Here is a 19,596-nt window from a genome sequence, read left to right as displayed (position 1 = left end):
AAGCTATGGACAACATTGCGAAGTATGAGTATTCCAGAACACTTAATTGTGCTCATGAGGAATCTGTACCTGGACCAAGAGGCAGTTGCTCAAACAGAGCATGGGAAGACTGAATGTTTTAAAATTAAGAAAGGTATGCAACAGGGCTGTATTCTTTCACCATGCTTATTCAACTTGTATGCTGAGCAAATAGTCCAAAAAGCTGGGTTCCATGAAGAAAAAACGTGGCATCAGGATTGCAGGAAGACTCATTAACAACCTGCAATATGCAGATGTTACAACCTTGGTTGCTGAAAGTGAAGAGGGCTTAAAATACAAAAATTATGATAACTAGAGAAAATATTGAACTTGTCAAAATATTTTATTTTACTTGGATCCACAATCAACACTCATAGAAGTAGCAGTCAAGAAATCAAATGATGTATTGCATTAGGCAAATCTGCTACAAAAGACCTCTCTAATATGTGAAAGAGGACTAAGGGACCCCTCACCCAAACCCTAGTACTTTCAATGGCCTCATATGCATGTGAAAGCAGGAGGGTGAATAAGAAAGAAGGCAGAAGAAGATAAGCATTTGAACTGTGGTGTTGGTGGAAGAATATTGAAAGTGCTCTGGGCTGCCAAAATAACAAAGGAATCTGTCTTGGAAGACATGCAGCCAGAATGCTTCTTGGAACTGAGGATGGCAAGACCTGGTCTCAGTTATCAGTCGAGACCAGTCCCTGGAAAAGAACATCATCCTGACACACTAGCTATAACAATGAGGATTGTGGGGATGATGTGGGATAGGGCAGTGTTTCATTCTGGTTTGCAAAATGTTGCTATGAGTCAGAACCAACTCAGAACCTAACAACAACAACATAGTAATTTTATTTTCAACTTTTTAAGGAAGTGCCATATGGTTTTCCACAGTGATTTCCTCATTTTACAATCTCACCAACAGTGTGTGAGCATTCCAGTCTCTCTACACCCTTGCCAACATTTGTTGGTTTCTGTTTGTCTGAATTTTCCTATTAATGCATGGCTTAAGATGACATCTCATTGGTGTTTTGATTTGCATCTTTCCTATGTAGTGCTGTGGGTTACTGCACTGGACTACAAGGTTGATTTGAACCGCAAGGTTGGTAGTTCAAGCTCACTAGTGCTCCTTGAAACCCTATACAGGATCGCTGTGAGTTGAAACCAACTTGATGGCATGTAAAAAGAACAACAACAATGGCTAATGATAGCATTTCTTCACATGTCTGTTGGCTGCCTGAAGGTCTTCTTTGGTGAAGTGTCTTTCATGTCCTCTGCCATTTTAAAAATTGTATTGTCTTTTTCTTATTCAGGTATTGAAGTTTTCTAAAAATAAATTTTGGTGATTTGTTCTTTGTCTGATATGTCATTGTAAAAAATTTTTCCAGTCTATTGTTTGTCTTTTTACTCTTTTGGTCAAATCTTTAGATGTATGTTGTTGTTGTGTGCCATGGATTCAGTTCCAACTCATAGCGACCCTGTACAGGGTTTCCGAGGCTGTAAATCATTACGGGAGCAGAAAGCCTCATCTTTCTCCCGTGGAACAGCTGGTAATTTCTACCTGCTGACCCTGTGGTTCACAGCCCGATTCTTAACCACTACGCTACCAGAGCTCCTTTTAGATGTATATAAGTGTCAAATTTTTAGGAAGTCCCAGTCATCTAGTTTGTCTTCTGCTTGTGTGTGTTTTCAGATATGTTTGATAGTCATTTATGCCATGTTTCATGGCCCGTAAATTTGTGGTTTTTCATTGATCATGTTTTTAGTTCTTTTACTTTTAGGTCTTTCATCTATTGAATTAGTTTTTGTATATAGTGTGAGATATGGGTCCTGTTTATTTTTCTGCAATTTTCTTGCCAGCACCATTTGTTAAAGAGAGTATTGTTGTTAAGTGCTGTTGTGTTGATTCCAACTTATAGTGACCCTGTATAGGGTTTCCAAGGAGCAGCTGGTAAGCTTGAACCATAGACCTTGCAGTTAAAAAGAGTACCTCTCCCCAATTTAATGTGTTTTCATGCTCTATCAAAGATCAGCAGACTGTATAGGTGGATAAATTTACTACTGTACTTAATTCTGTTGTGCAATTTATGTGTCTTTCATATTACCAGTACCTCCAGCTATGTGGCAGGTTTTTCTTTAGTTGTTCTTTGCTTATCTGTGGTCTCTTTCCTTTCCTTATAAAATTGGTGGTTGTTTTTTTCATCTCTTTTAAGAAATCTGGTTTGGGATTGCATATTATCTGTAGATTGTTTGGAGAAGCATTGACAGTTTTGCAATGTTAAGTCTTTCTTCTATGAGCACAGAATAGTCTTCCATTTACATAGGTCTCTCATACATTCTTGTAGTAGTGTTTTGTTGTTTTCTTTGCATGGATCTTTTGTTTCTCTGGTTATATTTATTCCTAAGTATTTCTTCTTTTGGGTGGCTATTATAAATGGTATTGTTTTTCTAATTTCCTTTGCAAAGTTCTCTCTGTTATTGTAAAGGAATCCAGCTGAATATCCTACCACTTTGCTGAATCTTTCAATTAGTTACAATAATTTTCTTGCTGAGCCTTTGGTATTTAATATGTAGGAGATCTGTGATAGTTAAGGATTTATGTCAACTTGACTGGGCTAGTATTCTTAGTGGTTTAGCAGTTCAGATGTAGTGTGGTGCTATGGGTTAATGCACCAGACTGTAAAGCCATTTGAACTGCAAGGTTGGCAGTTCAAGCTCACCAGCTGCTACTTGGAAAGCCTATACAGGGTCCCTATGGGTTGGAATCGACTCAACAGCACTTAACAACAACAATCCTCCATGATGAGATCTAATATAATGTAATCACTTATATAAGCAGCCAATCAATTGAAAGGAAGTTTCCTCTGGGAGTGTGACCTACAACACTTACAAAGATAAAAGGAGAGAAAAGTGAGCAGAGAAAGAGGGACCTATTACCACTAAGAAAGAAGAGTCGGGATTGGAGTGTGTCCTTTGGATCTGAGCACTGTGAAGCTCCTAGATCCAGGGGGAAGACTGATGCCAAGATGCATGGAGATTTCCCAAGAATGCTGAGCCTACAGCTGCTGAAGGAGGCAAGGACCTTTTACAAGAGCCTGCAAATTGACAAAGCATTCCCCTAGATCCAGCGCTCTGGATTTGCATTCCTAGCCTCCTAAACTGTGAGAGAAGAAACTTCTGTTTGTTAAAGCCTTCCACTTGAGCTATTCCTGTTATAGCAGCACTAGAGAACTATGATAAGATCATGCTTTTGTTGTTAGGTGCTATTGAGTCAATACAGATTCATAGCAACCTTATGCATAACATAACAAAACAATTGTGCCATCCTCACAATTCTTGTTAAGTTCGAACCTACTGCTGCTGCTACTGTACCAGTCCATCTTGTCTAGAGTTTCCCTCATTTTTGATGATCCTCCACTTTAGCAAGTATAATGCCCTTCTCCAGGGACTGGTTCCTCCTGATAATATGTCCAAAGTATGAGAGACAAAGTCTGGCCATCTTGGCTTCTAAGGCACGTTCTGGATGTATTTCTTCCAACATATATTTCTTGATTCTTATGGCAGTCCACAGTACTTTCAATATTTTTCTCTAGCATTATAACTCAAATGCATTAATTCTTCTATGGTCTTATACATTGTCCAATTTTTACATGCACATGAAACTACTGAAAATACCATGGCTTGGGTCTGGTACACCTTAGTCCTCAAAAACTTTAAAGACGTTTTGTACAGCAGATTTGTCTAATGCAATACTTCATTTGACTTCTTGACTGCTGCTGAGTGTAGCCAGTCTATAGCCATGTTGATTGTTGATGTTGATGGTGGATTCAAGCAAGATGAAGCTTTCGACAACTTCAATTTTTTCTCTATTTATCATAATGTTATTTATCAGTCTAGTGGTGAGGATTTTTGTTTTCTTTACACAGAGGTGCAACCTATACTGAAGGCTGTAGTCTTTGATCTTCATCAGTAAGTATTTTAAGTCTTCTTTGGTTCCGTCAAGCAAGGTTTTATCATTTGCATATTACAGGTTGTCTTCTTGCCTAATGTTACGTGCCGTACAGTTGGTTCTGACTCATAGCAACCCTGTATAGGATTTCTGAGGTGCTGCTGGTGAGTTTGACTTGCCAACCTTGTGGTTCACAGTCCAGTGCTGATCCTATAGTACCACACCATGAGTCCTCTTGCCTTATCGTTCTTCCTTACTCAACATGTAAGTTTCACATGCACATGAGGCAACTGAAAACACACCATGGCTTGGGCTTTCATCAAATTTGGAAAAAATTGGTCCATAATTTCTTCAAAAAGTTTTTCTGTACCTTCTCCTTTGGAGACTTTTTTTAAAACTCCAATTATACATTTACTAAGCTGCTTGAAAATTTCCTACAAATCATTGATGCTATATTCATTTTTAAAAATATTATTTTTTTCTGTATTTCATTGGATAGTTTCCATTGCTGTGTCTTCAATACTACCATTTTTTTATTCTCCAAGATCTAATCTTCCATTAAACTGTTTATTTTTGCCTTTTAGATATTGTAATTTTCTTTTCTAGAAGTGCACTTTGAGAATGTTGTATATGTTACATGTCTCCACTAAGTTTTTTGAACATGTAGAGTACAGTGGTAATAATTAACACTTGTCAGCTAAATCTAACACATTTGTTAATTTTTGCTCAGTTCTATATTTGATTGTGTTTTTTCCCTATTTTGCTCATATTTTTCTGCTTCTTGTATTCTGATAATTTTTGATTCGATGCATTTCACTTAGTTGTTGTGGATATTAACAACCTGTAATGCACACAACCTTGCTTGCTGAAAGTGATGAGGACTTGGAATATTTATTGATGAAGTTCAAGGACTACAGCCTCCAGTAGAGACTGCACAAAAATCCTCACCACTGGACCAATAAATGACATAATAAATGGAAAAAAGATCTGAGGTGATCAAAGACTTCATTTTGCTTGGATCTACTATCAACACTCGTGGAGCAGTAGTCAGGAAATTAAATGACTTATTGCATTAGGCAAATGTGCTGCACAAGACCTCTTCAAAACGTTCCAGACCAAAGATGTCAGGTGTGGACTAAGGTGTGCTTGACTCAAGCCAGGGTATTTTCAATGCCTTATATGCATGGAAAGTTGGACAGTAGCGAAGACCCTAGGAAAACTGATTTGAGTTATAGTGTTGGAGAAGAATATTGAAAGTACCATGGACTGCCAGAAGAACAAATAAATCTGTGTTGAAAGAAGTGCAGCCAGAGTGCTTAGAAGCCAGGATGACGAGACTCCGTCTCTCATACTTAGGGCATATTTTCAGGAGGGACCAGTCCCTGGAGAAACGACATTATGTTTGGTATGGTGGAGGGTCAATGAAAAAGAGGAAGACCCCCAATGAGATGGATTGGCACAGCAGCAGCAGCAGCAATAAATGGGCTCAAGCATAAGAACAATTGTGAGGATGGCACAGGACTAGGCAGTGTTTCATTCTGTTGTGCCTACGGTCGTTATGAATTGGAGCCAACTCGATGGTACCTAACAACATAAATATTGTTCAGATTTGTTATGGGACTCAGTTTCTTAAAAATCATGTGATTCTTTCTGGAAAGATTTGACAGGTGAAACTATATTTAGAGCCATGCTTAGTGGTAAGGATCCCCTTTAGTGGTGTAGGACCCTTCTGTGTACCTCATGGTTTATGAAGCTTTCCAGTTTGGAAAGTTACTTAACCTCTCTGTTAAGTAACTGTTTCTGACTCTATGTGAGCAACGGGTATTCTTTCCCTCTATTCCTTCTTTGTTTCATTTGGGTAATGTTTTTTACATGATCTTCTCTGAAGTTCTTTCTGTCTGGTATTATATTCTGCATACTCTAGCAGTCTAAGTCTATATGGATTCTGAGCTCTACTTTATCAATTTGAGGTTTGCTGGGCTTGGCCTGGGTTGTCCCTTCATGTACTGTGACCCATAATCTCTCTCAAGGCAGTCAGTAATTGCACAACTCTTCTATTTCCTGCCTCTCAATGTTCACTGTCCATTTTTGTCTAATATTCCTTATCTTGAAAATCACAATTTTATATGTATTTTTTCCAGTATTTTGGTTGCTTCAGATGGGATGGTAAATTCAAACCTTGTTACTCCATTTTGACCAGAAGTGGATACAAAAAAGTGGATGTTTATATCTGTATGGTTTAAGACAGTTTGTTTTGTTTGTTTACGATAAGTTTTCATATAATTCGGTTACAACCATCCTAGCCCTAGTCTGTAGGTTAGCATTTGAGAACCACTACGCTAACCCTTCTGGATGATTTCTCACTGATCTCACACATCCATATACCAGTGTTTTTCTTTTTCCAGTTCCTAGTCCTGAATGCTTTCTTCCCCTTTCCTTCCCTGTCCAAGTCTTAAAGACTGAAAGTTTAAACGAAATGCTGTCTTCATCTCAGAGGAGTAAGGCCTCTGCCTCTCTGCAGAGGAAGTCATTCTTTCCCAAATGCTTCCTGATAAAAATATAATAAAATCATTACATTTTTATCATAGGTTATATTCTGCATTTTGTGATCTCAATTTACTCATATATTTGTAAGATCTCTAAGGTTAGGCTCCTTGACTTTCTTGTACAAAGTTGGAATTGTATTCAGTTAATATTTGTTAAGGAATGAGGGAGGGCTTTGAACACAGGAGACCCAATACTGAATCTAAGCAGTAAAGAGAGAATACTCAAAGTTAGCATTAGGTGGCTGGCTGGTGGAGCCTTGTTTTGGTCCAGGCAATGTTAAGATTGGGTTACAAATAGATAGCATCTTGCTTGGTGCATCTGATTGAATGGGATGCTGAGGATTGTAAGGTTACATTAAGTCTCCCTGACAAAGACAGTCATGATTGCTTAGCTATATCTACAATGGTTGTAGAAAGTGGTTACAGTTATGCCATGAATTTTTCAACACTGATAAGAAAAATCTTTCTCTTTTGGTTTAAAATAGATGATAAAAATATTTTCAGATCAACAAAAGAATCATGACTTGAAAATGATTTATGAGCTGCTTTAGGAATGAAAGATAAGTTCAGATAATAAAATACTTGGAATATTTCTGATGTTTTGAAACTTTGGGCTGAGCATGTGGGATATTTTAACAATTTAATAATAATAGGTAATGAGTACAACAGGGATACATCAGGCATCATTCTAAGCACTATACATTTATCAAGGAGCTCTGGTAGCGTAGTGGTTATGAACTGGGCTGCGAACCTCAGCGTCAGCAGTTTGAAACTACCAGCAGATGTTCTGTGGGAGGAAGATGAGGCTTTCTGCTCCTGTGAAGGTTTACAGCCTCCGAAACCCTGTACATAGAGTCGCTATGAGTCGGAATGAACTTCATGGTACATCACCACCATCATATATATATCAACTGATATTCTTACCTACTAACCTAATGAGGGAAGTTCTATTAATATCCCTAATTTGTAGGGTAGGGAAACTGAGGCACAGAGAGGTGAAGTAACAAGTCACACAGCTGTTATGTGTGGCTGTAGAATCTGTGCTCTTATCACTGTTAGGCTGCCTAAGGAACATGTTTTGCAAAGATTGCGAGAGTTGCCTCACATAGTTGTACTTGGACAGCATGGAAGGAATACAGTGAATCTGTTGTTTATTTATATGAAAATGGCCCAAATATTCAAAACCCTTATCTAGGTTGAAAATATTTATCTTTCAGATTCTTAAATCATGCCTGATCTTTTATGTTTTCTTTCTTTAGGATCCCTCGCCAGCTCCATCTTTGATCCACTCAAATATCTTGTGGGTGCTTCAGGGGGAGTCTACGCTCTGATGGGAGGCTACTTTATGAATGTTTTGGTGGTAAGAAGTCTGTTGGGAAATGGAGTTTATGGACTTTTTAAAAAAAGCAGTAACTGGTAAACTGGTATAGTTGATTCTCATGATTTGTAGTAGCGATGCTCTATAAAAGGCCCAGATGGCACAAATGGCTTGTAGTTATCAAGTGTTGTAAAAGTTGGTGGTTCGAACCACTCATCTGCACCATAGGCCTGATGTAAAAATGGTGGCACATTGGGGTCCTTTGACCTCCTCTAGCTTCTCTAGGGGGAGGGAGCATCATTATCAGCATCAACCATCCAAAGCTGACTCCTATGAAGCTGAGGTCATGGGTCATAGGTCCTCTCATCAACCTTTTTACCAAGTCTGACACCAGTTGTCCCTCCCGCTGTGCTCTGTACTTCTCTGCTGGGTTTGATATTCATTACAATGGCCACACACAACTCAGAGACAATACTTACAATTTTAGGTTTTATTTACTTACAAATTTAGGTTTTAAAGGAGCTCTGGTAGTGTAGTGGTTACGCATTGGGCTGCAAACTACAAGGTCAACAGTTCGAAACTACCAGCTGTTTTGCAGGAGAAAGAAGAGGCTTTCTGCTTCCATAAAGATTAACAGCCTCAGAAACTGTGCTAAGAGTCGGAACCAACTCCACGGCACATAACAAACAACAACAGGTTACAATTCAGTATAGTTCTTTGGTTAGGACAGCTTCTTAATCTTACCCACAGGCAGTCCTTTTTCCTAGCCCTCAGCCTACCAATTTGTGGTCCCTGGGGCTTCTAGGAATGACTATGCCTCTGCTCTGCAGAGGCAAGTGTTACAAAGTTCTTTAGCTCCACTGATAAGTGCCAGAGGCAGCCCATTCCAGCAGTAAGTGTTGGCCTGCTGGATGCTATCCCCCGGGGTGAGGCTAGCTCCCTCCTCCCTCAGGTGCTTGCAGGCACTCCATTCTGCCTGAAGGCTCTCAGCTGTGTCACTGTATGGGTGAGGAAGCACACAATGTTGTCTTGGGCCAGTCTCTTGGTTCTGCTGCTGTTGGTTCTCTGTTGCTGCTTCTTGCTGTCTCTGATGTTACAGCTTTCTGCCTTCTGAGTCCAGAAGGCCATTTTAAAACAGTGAAATCACCAAGAAAAAGCACAAAAATGTGGAAAATGTGACACTAACTAGACTGGAAAGGGTATTTGTTTACAGCATAAGAGCTATAACAAAAGAAGGCAGTGTCACTGGGTTGGACCTTAGTTGGGAATATACATCAGTGACCACGAAAGCAGCCCAAGTACTGAGTGGGGGGTTTACAAATCAATTGTAGTGAGTAGGCAGAGTCACAAAAACAGAATTTGCAAATAATGAGGACTGTCTGTATTTGGTTCAGTGGCTCTTCCTTTATCAGTATTTTCTCATCCAATCAAGATAAAACAAATTCTAACCAAAACAGACACCTTGGAAATATTTTATCAGGCTTAGTTTGACAGTTGTTGTTTTTAATGGACATGTCAAGAGTTGATATTATATTACTTATGTTTGGACTGTGGTAAGGAGCTCTGGTAGTGTAGTGGTTAGGAATCAGGCTGTGAACCGCAAGGTCAGCAGTTCGAAACTACCAGCTGTTCTGTGGGAGAAAGATGAGGCTTTCTGTTCCTGTAAAGATTTACAGCCTTGGAAATTCTGTACAGGGTCGCTATGAGTCGGACTCCATGGCACGTAACAACAACAACATGTTTGGACTGCACCAGTACAAATGTATCTTTTATTTAATGAAATTAACCATCATGTTTTCTTTGTTCTTCAAAGCGCACTGTTGTTGTTGTTGTTAAGTGCCGTTGAGTCGGTCCCGACCCATAGCACTAGCACTTTTAATTTCCCAAATATCCATCAGAAAAGTGGGCTGTTACATCAGTGCTTTGTTTTGAAAATATTTAATACTTCAAACTTTAAATGAAAAAGCAGATGATGTGATGCTTCATTTGCCAATACATCGCTTATATGATTATTACTATTTATCTCTTTACAAGAATTTTCGAGAAATGATTCCTGCTCTGGGGATTGCCAGACTACTGATCATCATCCTCATAAGTAAGTGTGTTTTTATGGCTATGTCACACTTTTCATCTTACTGATTCGACCTTCTGAGAACCTTTTCACATTTCTAAAATATTAATCTGTAGGAGGGGAGCATGTGGATATAGGATAAGCACTGGGCTATGAACCACATGGTTGATGGTTTGAGCCCACCAGCCACTCCATGGAAGAAAGATGGCTTTCTGCTCCTGTGAAGATTTACACTCTCAGGGATCCTATGTGTGGGAAATGTCTGGATGGCACTTAACAAAAACAACCTGTAGGGTGATGGTTCTCCTGGAGCCAGAAAGAATTGTTGGCTCCATAGCCGTCAGCAAACAGGTGTAAACGATAGAATATTCACAGATCATGGGGTGGGGTGGAGTGTGGAGGGTGGTCTTCAATGGGACATGCTTTTGTTTTTTTCTCTCTGGAGGGGAAAGCCAGGAGAGTAGAGCTCTCCCCTCCTTGTTGTTGTTAAGTGCCGTTCAGTTGGTTCCCACTCATAGGGACCCTGTATAGGGCTTCTGAGGAGAGGCTAGTGAGCCTGAACTGCTGACCTTGTGGTTGAAACCGACCTTGTGGTCCAGCTCATTAACCCGCAGCACCACACCAGGATGCCATGACAGTGTCATATGCTATATACAGGAATTAGTAGGGGTTCCAGTGTGTAATAAAGCTTGAAAACCACTGGTTTAATCTGCCTTCTTCCTTGATTTATCAATTTCAGACAAAACAAAAAAAAACTGAGATAGGAAACACATTAGCTAATTTCTGTTGAACTGGGACTTGTAGAAGCCAAGTATTCTGATTCCTAACTCACTGCTATTTCCCATACTTTAAGCTTAAAAAAGAGAGAGACAAGGTTTCCCATATTTATATTTTGAATATTCTTTATTAAAGAGAAATTTTTATAAGAAAAATAGCAAACTATTATAAGGAAAACAAGTCTAAGTAGAAATTTCTCACATCTTTTATTAATGTTTTATTGGCTTTCCCATATCTTCCTCATATTCAAACTAAAACTTATGCCATTCACTTGGTTTCAGCATCAGTGATGGGGGGTGGAAAGGAGATTGGAGGGTGGGGCTAGAGGCTAATTTAATGGCTAGTCAGATGTACTCACCATAGTTTCCCATGAACCTGCAATTAGACAGACCCACGTTGCTAATGGCCCAGCACCAATACAGAATGTCAAAAAGCAGGATTCTTCTCCCTGGGAGTCATGCAATGTCACCTGAAAACATGACAAGTGGTTCCATCTTCAGGCTCCCATCAAGGTGGGCTGCAGGTTAGACCCCTTGGGGTCTGAGGCAGAATTCATTGTCATGTCACTGACACAAGAACAGTCTTTTGCTTTTCTACTGTCTTTCACAAAATCCTAGTTTTTAAAAATTCTGTCTAAATCATTTATCATAAGAGATAGAACAAGAGAAAGGAGAAGTGAAAGCATTCCATTTGGTAAGATGGATGGTAACTTCCATATCCAGGGCCTTGTTTCCTCAAATCCTCCCTCATCCAGCTAGTGAAGAATTATGGGACTTCTACAAAAGAGAAATGAGAAAATAAAACCGAGTGATAGGCTACTGCCCAGTCCCTGTGTGTGTGGTAGAGAACAAGAGTAGAAGCAGGGAGACTATCCAGGAGGAAACTCCAAAAATCCAGGCAAGATACAGTTGCTTGGCGTAGGTGTTGGCAGCGCTGATGCTGAGAGGTGGTGAGAGAGGTAATGTGGGAAAGAAAGAGGAGTTTTGGCTCCAGCAACTGGATACAGAGTTTCCAGTTTTGAGCTGGAGAGGAACAAGCAGTTGGAGTAGGCTGAGTCTGAGATGCTTAAAGGTCAATATGGAGATACAGAATGGAGTATGGCCTCGGGGCACGAGATAATAATTGGGAGGAGTTGACTTGGGGATGGTATCTAAAGTCTGGTAAGTAAAGTCTGGAGACTCAAGGTGAGTTCCTACACAGAGCTAACAAGATAAACGGTCTGAGAATAAGGGAAAAAAATACATATATATGTATATATATATACATTTTTCTAAAGAAAAGTGTTTAAGATAAAAATGTATTATTTGGTTGTGTTTTTCCTCAATCTGGTGTGCATTATAACTCTTCTAATTTTCATGTGGAGTCCTGGTGTGGCGCTGTGGGTTAATGCGCCAGACTGCAAAGCCTTTTGAACAGCAAGGTCTGCGGTTCAAGCTCACCAGCTGCTCCTCGGAATCCACAGGGTCGCTGTGGGTCGGAATCGACTCAATGGCACTTAACAACAACAACAACAATTTTCAATAGTCTGTAAGCTAGGCCAAAGAACTTTTAGAAATAATGAGCAAGGAAGGTTCATGTTAGCACATGCTGTCTATTCTTTAAGATGTTTGTAGAATGTGATAAAAAGCCCATCATTCAGTGATTTCATTACTTAGCACAAGAATGACACAATCTTACATCAACTCTATGTGAGGATACCCTGTAATCAGGAAAGGGTTTTCGATTTTGTGTTTCTCCCCAATTTGAGAATAAAGAAGGAGCCCTGATAGTGTAGTGGATTATGAGTTGGGCTGTTAACCGCAAGGTCAGCAGTTTGAATCTACCAGCCAACCTGCAAAAGAATGATGAGGCCATAAGTTTTCTATGAAAACCTCTCGGAACTGACTTGACCGGCACACAACCACCACCGTCACCAGCAGCAGCAGCAGCAGCAGCACTGAGAATAAAGAAAGGGAGTAAAAACATTTCCCCTTTAAGAATTTGTAGTTTACTTTCAGCATTGCCTAAAGGAAGCCTATTGGTTTAAGACCCAGGTAACGTGTATAACGGTATTTTGGGGCCAAAGGGCTTGTCCCTTGATGTTGGTTGTGACTCTTCACAACTCAGGTGGCAGCCATGGTCACACAGCAACACCAGATGCTTTCTCTCCCACTCTGCTGACATCTTCCCTTCCTTATCTGGCTTCTTGTAGGGGGAAAATATACCTTATTGTATCTCAGGATGAGATGCTGGTGTTTTTACTGTTAAATTGTTCATAAACTAAATTGAGTCCCTTTCCTCTCGGTAGCAGTTATTGTTGCTCCCGTGATGTGGAGAACTGAGCTCTTGACATCAATGATCAGAAACATTTTTTCTTACCACGCAGTCAGGCAAACACTTAAATTTCATCAAATCTGTCTTTGTTTTCGAGGCCATCCACAGTGTGAGGCCGGGATCTGCCCTTAGCCCCATAGCCCTCTGTGCAGACAAGCTTCAACTGGAACAGGTCTGTGAGCACACTTAATTACCCCTGCCTTTGCTCTAGTTTTCTTCTGCCTTGGACACGGCTAAAATTCCATCTCCTCTCCAGATTAAACAGTCTTCCACAACTCATTTAGCATACAATCCTATGTTTCTTGGTGATTTCAAAAGCCATATTAGGTATTCTCCCAGATCACTTACCTCTGAGTTCCCTGACCTGTCTTCAAATCCTCAGCCACCATTCCATGCTTTATTGCATATCTTGTCATTACAAGTCATTGAGCTACCTTCCAGAATCTCAAATTTCAAGGTCCCAAGCATGTTCACTATGGACTTGTGGTGTGGTGCTGTACGATAAGCACTGGACTGCTAACCATAAGGTCAGTGGGGTCATTTTAAGCCAGAACCAACTTGACAGCACTTCACAGGAAGTGTGTCCACTGGCTCACTCCCTCTAGTACACCACGTTTATTTTACTACCACTGCAACCTGGGGCCCATTGATCCCCTGACCTTTTCCTTATCCCTCAGTTCCTGCAGGGCCTGACTTGTCTCTATAACCATACTCCATCAGTCTGTTTACTCCCTTGCATGAACTTACAGCTTCATTACTCTTTCTTCTCTTCCTAATCAAACAAACAAACCAATTACCATCATGCCAGTCTAATTCACAGCAACCCCATGTGTATCAGAGTGGAACAGCACTCCCTAGGGTTTTTTAGTGGCTGATTTTAGTAGTAAGATTACCAGGCCTGTTTTCTAAAGTCCTCTGGGACCCTCCAGCCTTTCTAAGGTCCTCTGGGAATCTCCAGGACATTAGCCATTTGTACAACTCAGAAATTCCATAATTCTTACTTGTAAAACCCACACATACACACACATACCCCCAAAAGATAAATAATAATCTTGGGTCCATTCCAACTCATAGCAATCCTATAGGGAGGACCTCTAAACATTGGAGTTGGAGACGATGAGGAAGAACCTATAAGACAGACTGAAAAGGCACAGTCTGTTATGTAGTAAAAAAACCAACAGAGAAAGGGGTCCTAGGCAACAAGTTAAGGAAGTCTTTTAAAGAGGGACTAATCAACTCTTGTCAAAAGCAGGTGACAGTTCAGGAAAATGAAGCCTCAAAATTGACCATTGGTGACCAGGATAAGGATACTTTTGGTGAAGTAGATTTAGGAGAGACTAGGTATAGAATTGAAAAGAACTGGCACAAATCTTTAAAAAAGCATCTTAAAGGCATTTTGCTATAAAGGGGATTAGGTGGAGTGTGTGATTAACTAGGGTTAGCATTTTTCTACCAGCGTTCTGTGGGAGGAAACTCATTGTCAGTACTCCTTTGCTGTTGTTGTTAAGTCCCACTGAATTGGTTATGACTCATCGCGACCCTGTGGAGGGTTTCTGAAGAGTGGCTGGTAAATTTGAACCACTGACCTTATAATTCAAATGACTTTGAGGTTCAGTGCTTATCCTTTATGCCTGGACCCCATTAGAAGGGATACACAGGAATCAAATTGACTACATGTATGGGAAGAGACAGTAGAAAAGCTCAATACAATTAGTCAAAACAAGGTCAAGGTCAGACTGTGGAACAGACTACTATGCAAGATCAGGCTGAAGCTGAAGAAAATAAAAACAAGTTTAAGAGAGCCAAAGTATGACCTTGAGTGTATCTCACCTGAATTTAGTGACCATCTTGAGAACAGATTTGATGCATTAGGTATTAATGACTGAAGACCAGAAGAGTTGTGGGATGACATCAAGAACATCATACATGAAGATGTACTACAAAGACAGGAAAGAAAGAAAAGATAAAAATGGATGTCAGTTTGAAACTTGCTCTTGAGCATACAGATACTAAAGCAAATGGAAGAAATGAGAAAGTAAAATAGATGAACAGGACATTCTAATGGGTAGCTTGAGAAGACAAATTCAAGTATTATAACAAAATGTGCAAAGATCAGAAGTTAGAAAACCAAAAGGGAAGAACATGTTCAGCATTTCTCAAGCTAAAAGAACTGAAGAAAAAATTCAAGTTTTGACTTGTAGTATTGAAAAATTCTATGGGCAAAATACTGAATGAGTCAGAAAGCATCAAATAAAGATGGAAGGCCCCCTCTGTACACAGGATTGACAGGGATGGGCAACTTAGACATGGCTACCCAAAATGGCAGGGCTACAAAGGCATGAAGTGACTAGCTTACAAGTTTCCAAGAGGGAGATTAGTTTCACAGGGTGCAGGGGAAGGTAGACTCTCCACTGAGTGATTTCCAACCTGTCTGGATGGGGCTGGTGAAAGGAGTTGGGGATAAGACTCTTGTGGTTCAGTAGTGAATAATTGCTATCAGGACTGATTGTGAATATTGCAAATGTAAAAGTAGACATTTTGTAACAAAAGGAGGGAAGTGGTTGACCAGGAGGCAGGCTTGCAGGGTATGCCCTTTGGTTGTTTGAATGGCTGTGTATTCCTGAGTGCTTCAGTGCACATCCCCCTCTGCACCCCCGGCCAATAAAAAAATAGGGAATAGAAGCAAGTGCTGTTGAATGATGATGAATGGAGGGGATTGTAATCATTGCAATAAAATGATATACATTAGGATGAATGTAAAGCTGATATTCTCCCATGTAAACTATCACTCAATTCACAATAAAAATGCAAAAAGAAAAAAAAAAAGAAGATGGAAGGAATATAGAGAGTCATTGTTTCAAAAAGAAATGGTTGATGTTCAACCACTTCAGGAGAGGTAGCAGATGAACAAGAGCAGATGCTACTGAGTGAAGATGCCCAAGCAGTTCTGAAGGCATTGGAGACAAACAAAGCTCCAGGAATTAATGGAATACAAATTGAAATCTTTCAACAAACTGAAGCAGTATTGGAAGCACACACTCATCTATACCAAGAAATTTGGAAGACAGCTACACTTGACCAACTGATTGGAAGAGATCCATATTTGTGCCCATTGCAAGAGAGGAGACCCATGGAATGAAGAAACCATCTAACGATATCATTAATATCACATGCAAGTAAAATTTTACTGAAGATAATTAAAAAATGGTACACTGATAGGGAACTGCCAGAAATCCAAGCTGGATTCAGAAGAGGACATGGAATTCAGGAGATCACTGATCAATCTTGGCTGAAAGCATACGGCATCAGAAAGATGTTAGTTGTTATTAAGTGCTGTGGAGTCGGTTCCAACTCATAGTGTCCCTCTATAGGGTTTCTGAGGAGCAGCTGGTGGGTTTGAACTGCTGACCTTATATTTGACTAGATTTTGACTAGATTGATCTATTCCTGGTGTAGCACTATAGGATAAGCATTTTACCTCAAGGTCAGTTTGACCTACAAGGTCATCAGTTTAAACTCACCATCTGCTCCTCAGAAACCCTACACAGGGTCACTGTGAGTGGGAATTGACTCAACAGCATTTAACAGCAACAATTCATTGCTTTATCTCTATCACCGGGAGTAGTGGCTGGCACGAAGAAGACAACAAATACTTGTTGGATGAATAAATCTGTAAAATGGGAAAATGAAAGTATCTATTTCACGGAGTTGTGGGGATTAATGAGTTAAACATATGTAAAAACTCTTGGGACAGCACCTGGCACAGAGTAAGTCTGAGTAAATGATGGCTGTTATTATTAAAGAGGAACCAAATATATTTGGCTATTATGGGCATCCTGGGGCTTTATCAGGCTATTTTTCCTTCTAGTTACATCAGATATAGGATTTGCTCTCTACAGAAGGTTCTTTGTCTCTGCAAATGAGTCACCGGTGAGTTATTTTTTATTTATTTTTAAATTAAAATTTGTTTATTATCAATAAATAAAAAGTGTCATCAAATTGGGACAAATAATCTGTGATTTTGAGTCCCTGGGTGTGCAAATGGTTAATGTCCTTCCTTGGCTACTAAGGAAAGATTGGTGATCGAGTTCATCCAGAAGTGCCTTGGAAAAAGGGCCTGGCAACTTACTTCTAAAAATATCAGTCATTGAAAAAAATCTTTGGTGCACAATTCTACTCTGACACACATGGGGTCACTATTAGTTGAAATCAACTCAATGGTAAATGACTATTATTTTTTTTAACTCTAAAAAAAATGTACTTGGCAAATTTCCATTTGGAAGTTAAGAAAATTACTAGGAAAACCAGACTTTTGTTCTTCTCACTTAACTCTCACAGCCCTGACACTGGGCTCCTCCTTCTGAATACTTGCCATATCTGATTGCTTACAAGAGAGAAGGGACATCAGTGGCTACAGAAATGATCAGCAGATTGGAAAACAGTGATGATAATTTGGAGCCCGTTAACGGACACAGATTTCTAGTTTTGCTTTTGAATTTGGTAGCTTGTTGAGTATTTGTATGCATATCTGACTTGTGTTTTAATTGACATCCCATTGATGTGGGCTCAGATTGTGCTGTTACAGCAACTCAAGTCCTATTTTCTTGGTTGCCATTGTATTTTGTTGTTAAATGCCGTCGAGTGGGTTCTGATTCATAGCAACCCTATAAAAGGTTTCCAAGAGTGACTGGTGGGCTTGAGCTGCCGACTTCATGTTTAGCAGTCCAGTGCTTACCATATCGTAATGATAATCAAGAAGAATGAGAACCGATGGCTCTGTCTTGAGTACTCAGAGGGGACAATATTGACATTTGTTTTGGCTTTGTACATTTTAGCTTATCTGAGTATTTGGGCTTTTCCGTCTCAAATTTTGTGTAGTTTTCTAGACTTTTAGACTCTGATGGTATTTGTGTTTGAGTGAGATGTAACTGCAATATGTAGTTAGCATGTTCTTTACATTTTTTTTTTTTTTCTCTCTCCAAAGGTGTCTTTTGCAGCTCATATTGCAGGTGGATTTGCTGGAATGTCTATAGGTTACACTGTGTTTAGTTGCTTTGATAAGGCCCTGCTGAAAGATCCACGGTTTTGGATAGCCATCGCTGCTTATTTAGCTTGTTTCATATTTGCTGTGTTTTTCAATATTTTCCTTTCACCAGCAAACTGATCTGCCCCCAGTATAAGCCCATTAATAAGAAAACATCAGCTGGGGGAAAACTGGAGAACTTTATCAAGAAACAGTGAAGTTCTAGCAAATGCTAACAATTTTACAAAGAGGATAAAATGCAATACAAGGATCGGATACATAAAAACCTAGTGCTTAAAGAAGGGGCTTATCTTTCATGAATGTGCTTAGTTGCATAATGAGGGCGGTGAAGTAGAATCCCCACTGAATAGTTTCTCTCTTTCCCACATAGATGTGGTAAAACGGGATGGGGGGTGACAGTGATAGGATTTATGACTCAACTGTGAGTAATTGTTAGCGTCATTAATTATGATTGTTACAACTGTAATTGTAGAAGATGTGTAACTAAAAGGAGGGAGAGGGTAATGTTTTATTTCAGGAACAGAGGACCCCAGGACCCTCAAGAAAGAAGAACTTAACTGGAGCGTGAGATCCCTACCTAAAACAGCAGAGACAGCAAAAATGGTGACTGTGTGCCTGCAGGCAGGAGGCTGGCTGGCAGAATGTGCCCTTTGGACATTTAAATGAATATATATTTTTTTGTTTTGTAAATGTACATCAGATATTTTGTCTTGTTCATTTATGAAATATAAGATGTAAATGCGGAGCCACAGGGAGGAAGATGGATAAACGTTGCAGGGAATGAAACAAGGTAGATGGTTTGCTGAATGTAAAACTGATGATCTTGTCTGTAAACCTTCACCCAATTCACAACAACAGAAGGGACTTACTTAAGCAAAGGGAGGGAAGAGGAAGAGAGAAAAGGAGATGGTTAATAAAAATCAGAAATTGGGTCTTTCTCAGCCATATGTATGTGTGTATATATTCTATTAAAAGAGACTTGATAGAATCCATGGGTATTACATACCCAATTCACATCAGACCGTTGATAGTTAGTTTTAGATAGATCACTGTTGTTGTTAAGTGCTGTTGAGTCGACTCTGACCCATAGCGACCCTATATAGGGTTTCCGAGGAGCAGCTGGTGAGCTTGAACCGCTGACCTTGCAGTTCAAACGGCTTTGCAGTCTGGTACATTAACCCACATCGCCACACCAGATCACTGCTAGGGGTGCTTTATATACATTATATACATGCTAATCTTTTTTGACAACTCAGGAAGGTAGCTATTACTCTGTGTTATAGAAATGTTGTTAGGTGCCACCTAGCTGATTCTGGCTCAGAGCAGTAGAACTGTCCCATAGGGTTTCTTAGGCAGCAAAGACTGTGAGGATGACAAAGGACGGGGCAGGGTTTCGTTCTGTTGAACATAGGGTTTCTTTCAATTAAAATCAACTCAATGGCACTTAACAATGCTGACAACAATAACAATAATCTCTATCAAAAGTAGGACATGGAAACTCTTATAATCAAGGAACTTGTCTATGATAGTGGTGGTGGTTGTGTGCTGTTGAGTCAGTTC

At 39.8% G+C, this 19,596-nt stretch overlaps 1 protein-coding gene across 1 annotated transcript in view; it reads left to right on the top strand.

The window, feature by feature from the left end:
- Window positions 1-18,156, top strand: part of RHBDL2 (rhomboid, veinlet-like 2 (Drosophila)) — a 35,851-nt gene extending 17,695 nt beyond the window's left edge. Inside the window, exons 4-7 of the mRNA XM_006867565.1 lie at window positions 7,773-7,873; window positions 9,866-9,926; window positions 16,861-16,922; window positions 17,977-18,156. Coding sequence (XP_006867627.1) covers window positions 7,773-7,873; window positions 9,866-9,926; window positions 16,861-16,922; window positions 17,977-18,156 — 404 coding nt within the window. The remainder of the gene's footprint in view (window positions 1-7,772; window positions 7,874-9,865; window positions 9,927-16,860; window positions 16,923-17,976) is intronic.
- The last annotated feature ends 1,440 nt before the right edge of the window (window positions 18,157-19,596 follow it).

This window comes from Chrysochloris asiatica, unplaced genomic scaffold, assembly GCF_000296735.1.
Source record: "Chrysochloris asiatica unplaced genomic scaffold, ChrAsi1.0 scaffold00106, whole genome shotgun sequence".
Classification (NCBI taxonomy): Eukaryota; Metazoa; Chordata; class Mammalia; order Afrosoricida; family Chrysochloridae; genus Chrysochloris; species Chrysochloris asiatica.
This window is presented reverse-complemented; position numbering and strand designations above follow the sequence as displayed.